Source organism: Ailuropoda melanoleuca, chromosome 2 (assembly GCF_002007445.2).
Source record: "Ailuropoda melanoleuca isolate Jingjing chromosome 2, ASM200744v2, whole genome shotgun sequence".
In the NCBI taxonomy this organism is placed as follows: domain Eukaryota; kingdom Metazoa; phylum Chordata; class Mammalia; order Carnivora; family Ursidae; genus Ailuropoda; species Ailuropoda melanoleuca.
The window spans coordinates 78,263,344-78,277,399 of NC_048219.1; the positions used below are offsets into that span (position 1 = coordinate 78,263,344).

Below are 14,056 nucleotides of genomic sequence, written 5' to 3' on the forward strand. Positions count from 1 at the left end.
CTAACATGGGAGCAGCCAATTATATAAACCAATTAATAACAAAATTAAGGAAATACATTGATAATAATACAATAATAGTAGGGGACTTTAACACCACAATCACAGCAGTGGACCAATCCTCTAAGCAAAAGATCAACAAGGACACAAGGGCTTTGAATGACATGCTGGACCAGATGGACTTCACAGATATATTCAGAGCATTCCGTGCTAAAGCAACAGGATACACATTCTTTTTGAGTGCACGTGGAACATTCATTCTCCAGAATACAATCACATACTGGGTCATAAATCAGCTCTCAACCAATTCCAAAAGATTGGCATTATTCCCTGCATATTTTCAGACCACAATGCTTTGAAACTTGAGCTCAATCACAAGAGGAAATTTGGAAAGAACTCAAATACCTGGAAATTAAAGAACATCCTACTAAAGAATGAATGGGTCACCCAGGAAATTAAAGACGAATTTTAAAAATTCATGGAAACAAGTGAAATTGAAAAAACAACTAACTGTTCAATGATGCAGCAAAGGCAGTTCTAAGAGGGAAGTATATAGCAATACGAGCCTTTCTCAAGAAACAAGAAAGGTCTGGAGCTGGAGAAAGAACAGCAAATAAAGCCTAAACCAAGCAGGAGAAGAGAATTCATAAGGTTTAGAGCAGAAATCAATGAAATAGAAACCAAAGAACAATAGAACAGATCGATGAAACTAGGAGCTGGTTCTTTGAAAGAATTAATAAGATCGATAAACCACTGACGACTTATCAAAAAGGAAAGAGAAAGAACCCAGATAAATAAAATCATGAATGAAAGAGGAGAGATCACAACCAACACCAAAGAAATACAATTATAAGAACATACTATAAGCAACTATATGCCAACAAATTAGGCAATCTGGAAAAAATGGATGCAATCCTAGAGATGTAACCAATATCCTTTACGAACATGGATGCCCAAATTCTCACCAAGATACTAGACAATAGGATCCAACAGTACATTAAAAGGACTATTCACCATGACCAAGTAGGATTTATTCCTGGGCTGCAAGGGTGGTTCAACATTCACAAATCAATTAACGTGATTGATCACATTAATAAAAGAAAGGACAACATGATACATCACATTAATGAAAGGACAAGAACCATATAATTCTCTCAATTGATACAGAAAAAGCATTTGACAAACTACAGCATCCTTTCTTAATTAAAACTCTCCACAGTGTAGGGATAGAGGGAACATACCTCAATATCATAAAAGCTATCTACGAAAAGCCCACAGCGAATAACATTCTCAATGGGAAAAACAGAGCTTTTCCCCTAAGGTCAGGAACACAACAGGGATGTCCACTCTACCACTGTTATTCAACTTAGTACTAGAAGTCCTAGCCTCTGCAGTCAGACCACAAAAAGAAATAAAAGGCATCGGAATAAGCAAAGAAGAAGTCAAACTCTCACTCTACACAGATGACATGATATTCTATGTGGAAAACCCAAAAGACTCCACCCCAAAATTGCTAGAACTCATACAGGAATTCAGCAAAGTGGCAGGATATAAAATCAATGCACAGAAATCAGTTGCATTTATACACACAAACAATGAGACAGAAGAAAGATAAAGAGCCGACCCCATTCACAGTTGCACCCAAAACTGTAAGATACCTAGGAATAAACCTAACCAAAGAGGCAAAGTATCTGTACTCAGAAAACTATACCACAGTCATGAAAGAAATTGAGGAAGATACAAAGAAATGGAAAAATATTCATTGCTCATGGATTAGAAGAATAAATATTATTAAAATGTCTTTGCTACCTAGAGCAATCTACACATTCAATGCAATCCCTATCAAAATACCATCAACTATTTTCACAGGACTGGAACAAATAATCCTAAAATTTGTGTGGAACCAGAAAAGAACCTGAATAGCCAAAGGAATGTTGTAAAAGAAAACCAAAACTGGTGGCATTACAATTCCAGACTTCAAGCTCCATTACAAAGCTGTAATCATCAAGACAGTATGGCACTGGCACAAAAACAGACACATAGATCAATGGAACAGAATAGAGAACCCAGAAATGGACCCACAACTCTATGGTCAACTAATATTCAACAAAGCAGGAAAGAATATCCGATGGAAAAAAGATGATCTCTTCAACAAATGCTGTTGGGAAAATTGTACAGCCACATGCAGAAGACTGAAACTGGACCATTTCCTTAAACCATACACAAAAATAGACTCAAAATGGATGAAAGACTTAAATGTGAGACAGGAATCTTTCAAAACCCTAGAGGAGAACACAGGCAGCAACCTCTGTGACCTGGGCTGCAGCAACTTCTTGCTAGACACGTCTCCAAAGGCAAGGGAAACAAAGGCAAAAATGAACCGTTGGGACATCATCATAATAAAAACTTCTGCACAGCAAAGGAAATAGTTGACAAAACCAAAAGACAACAGACAGAATGGGAGAAGATATTTGCAAATGTCTTATCAGATAAAGGGCAAGTATCCAAAATCTATAAAGAACTTATCAGACTCAACACCCAAAGAACCCATAATCCAATCAATAAGTGGGCAGAAGACATGAACAGACATTTCTGCAAAGAAGACATCCAAAGGGCCAACAGACACATGAAAAAATCCTCAACATCACTTGGCAGCAGGGAAATACAAATCAAAACCACAATGAGATACCAGCTCACACCAGTCAGAATGGCTAAAATTAACAAGTCAGGAAACGACTGTTGTTGTCGAGGATCTGAAGAAAGGGGAACCCTCTTACACTGTTGTTAGGAATGCAATCTGGTGCAGCCACTCTGGAAAACAGTATGGAGTTCCTCAAAAAGTTGAAAATAGAGTTACCCTATGACCCAGTAATTTCTCTACTAGGGATTTACCCCAAACATACAAATGTAATGATTTGAAGTGGCACCTGCATCCCAGTGTTTATAGCAATAATGTCCACAATAGCCAGACTATGGAAAGAGCCCAAATGTCCATCAGCAGATGATTGGATAAAGAAGATGTGGTGGATATATATATATACACACAATGGAATACTACTCAGCCATCAAAAGAGGAAATCTTGCCATTTGCAATGATGTGGATGGAACTAGAGGGTATTATGTTAAGTAAAACAAGTCAATCAGAAAGACAATTATCATATGATCTCACTGATATATGGAATTTAAGAAACAAGGCAGAGGATCATAGGGGAAGGGAGGGAAAAATAAAACAAGACAAAATCAGAGAGGGAGACCACCCATAAGAGACTCTTAAATCATAGGAAACAAACTGAGGGTTGCTAGAGGGGAGGAGGGTGAAGAGATGGGGTAACTGGGTGATGGACAATGGGGAGGGCCCGAGATATAATAAGCACTGGGTATTATATAAGACTGATGAATCACTAAACTCTACCTCTGAAACTGATAATACACTATATGTTGATTAATTGAATTTAAATTAAAAAAATTACATTTAAAAAAATGCTCCACTCTTGAACCACACTGATGTTCAGGAAATACATCCCCTGAATCCCAGCAACGAGTCCCGGGCCTGGGGTACTCCCTACCTGGTTTCTTTCTGTTCCCTACAGCCAAACCCCATCCATGCCCCAGACCCCTGCTTCAGGTCCACCTGCATGCAGATTTGCCCAATTTCACCAGCTCTGCCAGCTCTTCCTTTTCCCTTGCCAGTGAGTTGCTCTGCCCTCTGCCTGAAATTGTCTTTCTGGGGCTCTCTGCCTGACCAGCTCTTTCCCATCCTCTGGTTCTCAGTGTCTGCTCCTTGGACAGACCATCCCCGGTCATCCATTTCATCTAAGGACCTTCTCCCATCATTTAATCTACTCTAGCATGGCACTCTGCTTCTGTCCTTTATGGCCCTTAACACAATCTGTAATGTCTGTTGTTTTCTTGTTTAGGATTTCTCTTCTCAATTAGACAATAGGCCCCATGAGAAAATTTTCTGCCTTGTTCTCTGAAATATCCACAGCAGCTAGTTCACAGTTTACTTAGCAAGTATATGTATTAATATTTTAAAATCTCTTTTTTCAAATTATAGAATGTTTCTTGTTTTCAAATACTACACCTAAAAAAAAAAAGTGTGCATTTCTTGATTAACGGATCCAGAGATAGTGATTCCAAATTAAAGGTGTTTTTTCTCTCTTTCAATAGTTTCTTCAAGTTATGGAGAGGATAATCTGATGAGGATTATCCAATCTGTTCCTTTGATAACTTCGGCCTCATAAGCATAAGAATTCTTGCTTTATTTTCCATAAAATCCATAAATTGAGGACATTCTTTTGTAAAAAGAATAATTTCAGGGATTATTTTCTTTTATCACACCTCTTGAATCCTTAAATACCAATTTCACTCTCAACGGTACTGTTTTCTTATAGGGGCAAACACAAAACACAATGGAGTGACCAGGATCTCCATGGTGTTCTTAGAAATCACTATGCTCCAAATTTCTTAAATATCTGTGAATACATAATAGTGAATCTTTCACAAATTCTATTTTGGTTTATTTCTAAATCCATGCGTTTAGTTTTCTAAACTCAATCTCCCTTTACTTTTTACTACTTCTTTTAAGATGCAGAGTACTTTATTAACATTATTTTATGGATAAATGTTTATAAAGAAATGACTCGCCTTCCCTCTGAAGGGATCTCCATAACTCTTTTTTTTTTTTTGAAGATTTTATTTATTTATTTTGAGAGAGAGAGAGCCTGAACGTGAGCAGGGAGGAGGGTCAGAGGGAGAGGAAGAGAGAATCCCCAGCAGACTCCTCGCCGAGCGTAGAGCCCCACATGGGCTCAATCTCATGACGCTGAGACCATGACCTGAGAATCAGAGGCTTAAATGACTGAGCCACTCAGGCACCCCCAGGGATCTCCATATCTTCCAACACACTTCGTGTCTGCCCAGCTAGCAGCTCATGCTTGACTCTGTTCTTTGTCCCTCCTATCAACCTCATCTTTCTGGTTAGAACAAGAGAGATTTGAAGATGCTTGATGATAATGATAATGCCATATTGCTGGGAACTCCACCTTATCTCGCATGGTGGTTAAATACTTAATACGTACTTAATTAGAAATAAACTTGTCTTAGCTCCCTGTGTTCTAGTGTTCATGTGTCAAAAGATAAAAGAGAAGCTGTTCATGGGATTAAAAAATATATGGCGTTATAAAAATAATTAAAAAAAATATATATATATAATGTTGGCCTCAAAGAGGAAGTCTGACCTCAAGTTTAGACGAGATCTTTGCAACAGACAGCTTGACGGGGTAGTAGCAGTAAACCCTTATTTCGTCATCTCTGAAAAGTAGGAGTAGTCACGGAAGCAAGTGAAAAGTTCAGTCTTAGACGACTGGCATCTTATGACCGGACTTTTTCTCAGAAGGTAAATGCATTTACCCCATGCTTTTAATCTAGATGAAATAATCATTCACCAAAAGAAAATGCCATCTAATTTTTAGTGGTTTCTTCCATTTTTTTTCTGTTTAACTTTAGTTGGTGGGGGAAGGGTTGTATTTGAGCGGCTGCACGTAGCTGGTGGATTTTATGGCAATCGGTAAGAGTCTCCCAGGACTGGACAAAACGTGAAAAAGTATATAGAGTGCTGTTTCTATTTTGATTTATGCTCTGTCAAACGTTCGCGGTGTTGTTTTCAAATGGAAATGTGTTTCCTGCTTTTCTTGGCCTGGATCTGTAAGAATTTATTTCCCTGCTGCCCTGTGCAACGGTTTTGTCTTTCAGCGTGTGGTGGCCCCCAAATTTTTAAAGGTGAGTATGGTAGCATTTCTTTGGGGTGGTTGTAAATTCAGAGCCACTTACGTGAAGGTTAAGATTTTACAGAAACCTGTGGTCCTCTCATCTCCCACGTCCCCAGTGACCAAGTCTAATATAAATTCATAGGATAAGATCATGCTCTTTTTAGGGCAAGCACATATTTCAATATTTAAAAAATACTCTATAAATATTTTATGGTGCTCTACAAAGAGCACTGTTGACTTTTAAATTAGGAAAAGAGCAAAAACACTAGAGAAATTGTTACCACTGATGATTCCGCTGCGGATGGTGGGCTTCCTAGTCTCGGTTCTCAGAATTCTCGCCAGATTTCCCTGTCGGCACTTTATCCTAGAGGATGTTATTTGGTCAAGTCTAAGGCACTTATTATTGTTGCTGTTGTAAGTGGTACATGGCGATGACGTATCCTTCTCCCGACCCTCCCCATGTCCAAGGACTTGGAAATTGATTCACTTTTGAAAGCTGAATAAATAAACACAAATAATAGATGACATTTATTTTCTAAATAAATTACCTTAAAATACAGCAGGTATAAGCAGAGCCAAAAATTCTTATCATGGGCATGCCTAAATATGAAGTAAAACTGTCGTTTCCTAAAATGGTTTTATTCTTTCATTTAAATAAAAGTGGAAACCATTTTTATCAACAAAGAAACTGGTTAAGCAAGGTATGGTACATAGCTATAACAGAAAGACCTATGGCCACTAAAAATGCTTATAGAAAGTTTTGAGTGGCATGGGAGGGATGTTTATAATTTAAAAAAAAACAGTAAAAACAACAAAAGAGATATGAAGTCTCAACTAGTTTTTAGGAAATGCACGGAAGTATAAGTAAAAAGAAATACACTAAAATATTAATAATCGGTAATAGGATTGGGGGTGATTTTACTCCACTACTTTTAGGTACTTTATACTTTTTAGTACAAATAAATAAAAGGGAAAATACAGAAAACTTAACATAAGAAGTAGAACCATAGCCTAGATAAGGACACTGACATACTTGAAAAGACAATATGTGAACAGAATAAAAGTTCTGATATAGCCTAGAGGAAGGATCTTCACGAGAAAGTGGGTCAAAGATTACCCAGCGCTGCCAGGGAGGAGTGAGGCAAATACATTAGACCTCTATGATATTCAATATTTAAATCATCCATTCATCTTCTCCCATACTTAGTTCAATTCAATGCTTGCCAAGCAAAACTGTGTTTTTAACTGGCTTTCTCATGTGTTCCGATAGAATGCACTGGTGACACCAACGTGTCATTTCAGTTTATATATCAGTCTCCTGTGAGTTAGTTAATGTGAGTCAGTTCTAGACCAATCAGTCAATTCTTGGTGCCCTGCTAAGATCGAATTTCTGGACCTGCAAAGCTGAGGACTGGTTGCTGAGGTGTAGTGACCACACCACATAAAGTCCGTGACCACTGTCCTTGCTAGAATACCCACCATGACTAGCCTGTCTCTCATCAGTATGCTTTGGTATTAAAATCAGTCTCAGAGTTCACCCCTCTGCTACCTTTCCTTTCTAGACTTTCAAAGAGGAACATTTTTTTACTCTCAGGAAGACAGCATGGGAACAGGGAGTTCCAAACCTGAACCCAGCAATGGTAAGTCCAACATGGACTGGATTAACTAGTAACTGTACTAACGAGCTGTAATGGGACAACATTTCGGAAGTTGGAAGAATCAAATTTTACCCAATGCCAGGAAGAGGGACAAGGGGAACCAGTGAGAACAATCTATCCTCCCAAGTTGAGTAAAGCGTATGTGTGCTCAGTACAAGACCAGCCGCATAGCTGAGGACAAGGCAGTTCACTTCCTTTACTGGCCCCCTATTTATAGCGCCGGCATGGGGAGAACTCACTGTGGCTGCCTTTAGCTAGTCACTTTAAAAAGCTGCCCTGCAAACAAAGGAACAAACTAGAAAAGGCAGCAGTTTCCATGGTCAAGTTCCCTAAACCTTTGGGAAATGCTAGTTCTGGGTTTCGCTTTTGGTTCTCTACTCCCTGGCCTTGACATTGTCTGCTTATGTCCGAGGAAGCACATCTCCCAGGGGTCCATTAAACCTTGGAGGGAGCCACAGGAGATGTGTTTGTCAAAGGGGCACACGGGGCTGCAGAGACACGAGGCTCCTCTTTCATGTGTGTAGCTGATTGTTTTTTAAGTTTCAACCCTAGTTTTCACGTTAAAGGATCCAGGATACGAAACACCGTTCTCTCCTTTTGCAGAGTGGGGCCCTCCATCATTTACCTCTCCTGGTTGCTTGGATAGGAAGGGGCACCTGGGGACATTTAAGCTGGAAAGATTTATGAGACATGGCAGGTACACTAAGCCCCTTTGTGTTCTCTCACAGACAAACAGTGTGTCAACACAGCAGCCCCAACAACTGCCTCTATGCCCGGCTTCCTGGAGCACTTCAAGTAAGCGAGCATTCTCCCACCCGTTTCCTCGTGTACCACATGGCATTGGATTCTGTGCTGACAGCCTCGCCTCACGGGACTTGGGAGGGAACTCTGGGGAAAAGGGACTAGAAACAGTTGAAAAACTGTATCAGTTTTTTGTATTTAGAGTGTGGTTCTTAACCCGGAGTGCCCCAGGGAGGGGAGAGCCCTTAAGAGATCTATGAATCCCCTCAGCTCATTGAGAAACTTTGTGTGTATGGGCTTCTGAAGATTTTTGAGGGGGACAAGAGCCCACAGTTTGCACTGAGGCCTCAGATAATTCTGGCACCCCAAAGCAGGAAGTTGAAATGCAGGGGGTTAAGAGTAAAAGCCACCTAACCAGCATGAAAAAGCTATTTCAGGGATTTACCCACAGGCGGGAACAGTGACCCTCTGACCTTTAGCAGAGGCCTGCAGAAAGCCCAGCAGGTCATCTGCTCCCTTTCTTTGCCAAAACAGCATACAGCATTTGGTCTTAGCCTTTTTCGCGGGGGTCCTGCTGACGCTGCTGCTGCTGGCCCTTATCTTCTTCGTCATAAAGAGCTACAGGAAATGTAAGTGGGCTTGAGAGAGATGGGACGGCTCTTCTGGCTCTGACATTGAGAACAGCGTTAGCTCCCAGGGGGCCTAAAACCCGGGTAGCTCTCCGTCTGCAGACTGAGGGCCTGAATCCCATCGCTTCTCCCCCTGCCCTCCCTGCCCCTCCACTTTGCCACCTCCAACACCCACCCCTGCACCCCAGCCTGCAGAGAGAGGCTTCCCCTTCCTCCAGGCCCTGCTGGTGAGACTCGTCCCTCTCTTTCCTGGCACGTGTGGTAGGTCACTCCAGTCCCTGGGCCCTGGATCCTCCCACAGACCCTCACTCCAGCCGTGAGCCTCCGGCCAAGGTAAGATGACCACACTGTTTCTGGGACACTGGGCACGGGGACCTTCTGATCTCTTTGGTCCTCTGTGACCACAGCCTCCAAGTGGCTTCTAAAGAGACGCCTTCCTCCAAATTGAACTCACTCGTTCCTCCTCCTTTGTCCTCTGCAGCTTTCGTCCCCGGAGGAAGCACTCACCTATGCTAGCGTAGCTTTCAAAATCTCAGAAGAAAAGAGTGATCACTGACCAAGAAACATTCTACACCCTTGGACCCGGTTGTCTATGCTCCAGTCAAAGTGACAGACTCCCTCTACCTTTCCAATGAAGCTTGATGCCAGTCCCTCTTATTCCCGGCTCCATCTTTATGTCTCACTTTCCCTTAGGACAAATTCTGGACCACAGCGTGGCCAAACAACAGTTGGGGCTGTTTGGGTGGGGTCTGGGAATGTTAGCCAGCAGTTTTGAAGACCAAGGGGGAGTCCTTCCCTTGGCCTGAGACTGCCGGCCCTCCTTCTTGGATGGACAGCCTGTTAGCCCTTTGAGGGCCGAGACGGCCTCCCGGGTCCCCTTCCAAAGTGTGTGGTGCAGAGCTCAGCACACGAAGAGTGTTCACTCAGCACCACTGACCAACGTGGGAGAAGTCAGCTAAATGGGCAAGTCAGCAAGACTTACAAATAAAAGCAATCCCTCTGCAGTGCTGGTTCCTCCCACATCATTTATTTGTCTGGTCCTGTCACGTCCAGAGATCCCGAAGCCCTCCATAGCTGGAAGCCTAACAGAGGTGACGGGACTCTGGAGCAAGCTCAGGACCGATCGGGGCCCAGGTCTCAAGCTCGGCACCAACTAGCTGCATCCTTTTGGTAAGTGTAACAGCTTCCTCGTGAAAACAGAACATTCACCTCTTCGTGTGAGAGCAAGTGAGATGTCATCTCCTGAGGTACCTTGTACATCCTAAGAGTTTTACACAAATACAAGGTCCCTCTCGTATAAAGCGTGATTCAAATTGGATGTCCACCTCCTTGCTGTAGCATAAAAGATACGTAAAGCGATGTTATGTGGGAGCCAAAAATTTAAATGTTAACCCCCCCCCACATCCTAATGGATGATCCCACAGACAGTCCCAGGAAAAATACCAATGAGATTTTCTTTTTTTATATACATATTTTTTATTTGAGAGAGAGAGAGAGAGAAAGCACGAGCAGGGGGAGGGGCGGAGGGAGAAGCAGACTCCCCGCTGAGCCAGGAACCCGATGTGAGGCTCCATCCCAGGACCCCAAGGTCATGACCTGAGCCAAAGGCAGACGCTTAACGGACTGAGGCACCCAGGCGCGCCCACCTTCCCCATAAGATTATTTTTCACTCAGTAAGGTTACGCTAAAGTCCCCATGTAGGCAATAAACCAGAAAGCAAATCCAGGAAAATTTATAAAAAGAAGCAGATTAAAGAATATAGGAAGGCTAGCCCTAACCACTAACTAAAAGTATTTTTTTTATCAAGCATGACTCATTAAAATGTGTTCATGGTTCGTGAGTAAGCAAATGGGATAGACTAAGAAGCCTAGAAATAGATGTACATGAGGAAATTGGGAGTCTGATGAAGACGGCATATCCAGTCATTTGGGGGCAACTGGTTTATCCATAAAAGGTATTTCGACAGGTAGGCAGTCGTGTGGATGGATGAAAATAAGATCAGATCCATATCTCCCTCCTTACATCAAAATAAATTCTAGGTACATCAAAAATTTAACTGTAAAAAAAAGTAAAAGTGTTAGGAGGGTATATGGGAGAACTTTAAAAATAGAGTGGTCCCTGCCTTGAATGTATGACCCAAAGCCAATAAACTAGAAAAAGTTGATTAACTGGATGTACAAAATATCATTCAAAATGCCAAGCCTGGAAAATATTTACAAAGCATCTCCTAGCCAAAGGGCTAATTTTCTTAACATTCTCAGAGCTCCTGTAAGTCAGTAGAGAAAAAATCAGCAACTCAGTAGGAAAAAGAAAAGCACAAAGGATGAGTCTAGGTTAGTCACAGAAAAGGAAATATAGATGGCTTTTAAACATATAAGGAGATACTCAAGTTCACTCATAATAAGAGAAATCATAATTAAAACTACAATTAGATATTTTCCATCAACGAGATGAACAATATTCAAAAAGTTTGCTAACAAACCGCTCGTGCAGGACTGCGGGGAACCAAGACACACATACAATAGCTATGACAGGCCGTTTGGCAAAAACCGGCCAGGTTTTAAATCCTATCACTGTGAATGCATCCTGGGGCAAGTCACCTGTGCACGGTTTAAACTGTAGCGTTCGCCAAACTGCCTAAAGCTTAGTGAGGCTCATTATACGCCAAGTGTATTCCGAGAGCTTGGCACGTGTTCCTGGGAGCCTCATGAAACACGAGCTTATGTTTTTATTCCCATTTTAGAAGAGAAAGGGAGACACAGAGGGGCTGAGTGACGTGCCCAAGTTCACGCTGCTAGAAGTCGCGGTGCTGGGCTCACACCCAGGTAGGCTGGCTCCAGAGTTTGCCCGTTTTTCCACGATGCTCAACTCCGAAACAGGGAAAGATCAAGAAAAGTCTCAGTGTCTCTCGAGAGGGGACTGGTTAATGGAGTGCAACATAGCCATTAGACAGGAGGAAGCTGCACGATGTTCTAGGAAACAAAGACCTCCAAATTACGTTAAACGTAAGGTGCAGACTGCGGAACAGAATTCTGACTGCTCTGTTCACGTTCAGGAGAGAGAGAGAGAGAGTGTGTGTGTGTCTGCCTGCACGTGTGCGCACCTGTATTTGTACATACTTCATCTCTGAAAGAAGGCACCATTAACTGGGCTCAGTGATTGCCCCTGGGCAGGGCGCTTGATAACTGAGGGACTGAGGGGCAGGGATGGGAGGAGGTCTTTTCCCTCAAGAGCTTTTTTGTACCTTTTGAAGTTCTTCACTTTCCTCATGGAGGATCTTCAGGGCACCTGATAGCTGGTGCTCCCATCCCCACCTGAATTCTGAGCCAGCTGAGAAGTGAGAGGCCTCAGCAGAGAGCGAATGAAGGACCGCTTTTGCTGTGCAGTGAGCCCTGGAGAGTGTGGCATGTGTGGCTGCGTGGCGTGTGTGCGGCTGCGGGCCATCCCTTCCCCTCCCCACATCCAAACCCGTGGTTCGGCTGCGTCCGGGAGTTGCAGAAGATCATGTGGACTTCGAAGCTTCTGCGCGCAGAAGGTTGAAAAAGGAAGAGGAAGGGCAGAGCGGGTTCACCCGGAGCCTGACCCGTGGACTCCCATCGGACGGGTCACTCCTGCTCCGATGGGGCATCCCTGAGGAGTGTCACCTTAATGGAGCTCAGTCTATCGCAAAGGATACGGGAGTGGGAGAAAAGCGGCCACCACAAATCGCTCTTAGATAGCACATCAGGTAGGATGTTTAAGAACAGAGGTAGGGAAATTCAGGTCCAGAGAGATCAAATAATGTAGCCAATGCCTCCCAGCGAGGAAGCCGCAGAGCCACACTCGCATCCAGTCCCCTGACTTCCCATCCCCTGCATCTGGCCTCCACACCAAGCTGCCCCACCCAGAGCAGGCCAAGAGGCAGAGACACTTGCCAGGGAAAGTCAGGTGACCTGACTGAGAGAGCTTGTGACAGCTGGATGTTGAGAAGACGGCGGAAGAGTGGGCCCAGTGGGGGAGCGAACAGGCCAAGGAGAAAGACAGTTTGGGGACTTGTGAAGAGGCCACAGTGCAGCAGAGTGGCCACCCCAGGAGGGTAGCGGGGGCTCTTCTGTCGATGGCCGGGGGAAGCGCCTCGGGGGGCCTCTCTAGCTGTCACCTGTTCCCAGACTCTGGGCTGACAGTGGATGATAGGACCGACCTCCAGGCTAGAAGGCACGTCAGCTTTCCAGCTGAGAACCGGTATTTGTTCAACGTTTCCAAGAGGACTAAGCATTGTCCTAGGACCACCCCCTTGGACATGAAATATCACCTTAATTGCTCTTCCCTCTGTTTTCTTGAAGCTTCCTGTTTTTAACAGCAGGGCCCTATGCTTACAAAGTTTTGGATTTTGACTTCCTACCATGAAAACCGGTGTGCACCTAGTCTTGCTGGAGGATGAAATGAGCAGTTAAATAGTTGACCAGAGATTTAAAAGGTCTTTGCCGGGGAAGGGAAGAAGAAAAGGCTCTAGAACGCTGGTTCATGGAATCAGAACTAACCTGTAGGATTCTCAGGGGAAATGATTCTCCAGGTACCTAAGTATAAATCCGGCACCACTACTATAGGTGTCTTCATGTGTTGTGGAAGACTGACGCCGGCTCTCTTGCCTGGGGCAGGAGCATGGCCTCCCGGAGCCCAGACCGGATTGCTATTTGCAGAACCGGTGGGTTTGTGCTTCAATACGTGGCCATAGAGGAGGGACTGGAGTTGTTTTGTGGTGGAGAAAAAAATGCAGCACTTTTGATGTTCTTGAATCGGAGACTCTGGGCGGGAGGGGGACTGGCCGCAGGAAACAGGGAGATGGTAGGAATGGGATGGTCTCCTCACCCCCACCTCTTCCCATCAGGCTGCTCAGTAGCTTCAGGGTACCCACCGATGGAGGGGTTAGGGTGGAAACTGAAGGGACCGTGCTCATGAAAGACGCTGTGAGAGCTTAGACCTAAATGCACAGAGCAAGTGCGGAGTCGTGTCGGGAGCCAACCTCGGGGCGCCTGGGTGGCTCAGTCGTTAAGCGTCTGCCTTCGGCTCAGGGTGTGATCCCAGGGTCCTGGGATCAAGCCCCGAATCAGGCTCCCTAATCTGCTGGGAGCCTGCTTCTTCCTCTCCCTCTGCCCCTGCTTGTATTCCCTCTCTCGCTGGCTGTGTCTCTCTCTGTCAAATAAATAAATAAAATCTTTCAAAAAAAAAAAGAGCCAATCTCCCTACCCCGGCCCTGCAGTGACCCCAGGGTCACCAAGCA

The 14,056-nt window shown here is 43.8% G+C and overlaps 1 protein-coding gene across 4 annotated transcripts; it reads left to right on the forward strand.

The window, feature by feature from the left end:
• The first annotated feature begins 5,259 nt into the window (after window positions 1-5,259).
• C2H1orf162 (chromosome 2 C1orf162 homolog) lies at window positions 5,260-9,800 on the forward strand. 4 transcript variants are annotated; one of them, XM_034654083.1, is made up of 7 exons: window positions 5,297-5,395; window positions 5,752-5,778; window positions 7,331-7,408; window positions 8,155-8,221; window positions 8,702-8,796; window positions 9,062-9,129; window positions 9,278-9,800. In XM_034654083.1, the coding sequence occupies exons 3-7, from the start codon at window positions 7,372-7,374 to the stop codon at window positions 9,350-9,352; spliced, it is 342 nt and encodes a 113-aa protein (XP_034509974.1). In that variant the 5' UTR covers window positions 5,297-5,395; window positions 5,752-5,778; window positions 7,331-7,371; the 3' UTR covers window positions 9,353-9,800. The 4 variants fall into 4 exon arrangements, with proteins under 4 accessions (XP_011233346.1, XP_034509974.1, XP_034509971.1 ...); XM_034654081.1 differs by lacking the exon at window positions 5,297-5,395 and adding an exon at window positions 5,542-5,566; XM_011235044.3 differs by lacking the exon at window positions 5,752-5,778 and having other exon boundaries at window positions 5,260-5,395.
• Window positions 9,801-14,056: the final 4,256 nt, after the last annotated feature.

Bases quoted from the DNA above. Each gene is read 5' to 3' on its own strand.
- C2H1orf162 (XM_034654080.1), top strand. From the start codon at position 5,667: ATGGAAATGTGTTTCCTGCTTTTCTTGGCCTGGATCTGTAAGAATTTA. The intron at 5,779-7,330 runs GTGAGTATGGTA...TTTCCTTTCTAG, and splicing joins TGGCCCCCAAATTTTTAAAG to ACTTTCAAAGAGGAACATTT. The intron at 8,222-8,701 runs GTAAGCGAGCAT...TTGCCAAAACAG, and splicing joins GGCTTCCTGGAGCACTTCAA to CATACAGCATTTGGTCTTAG.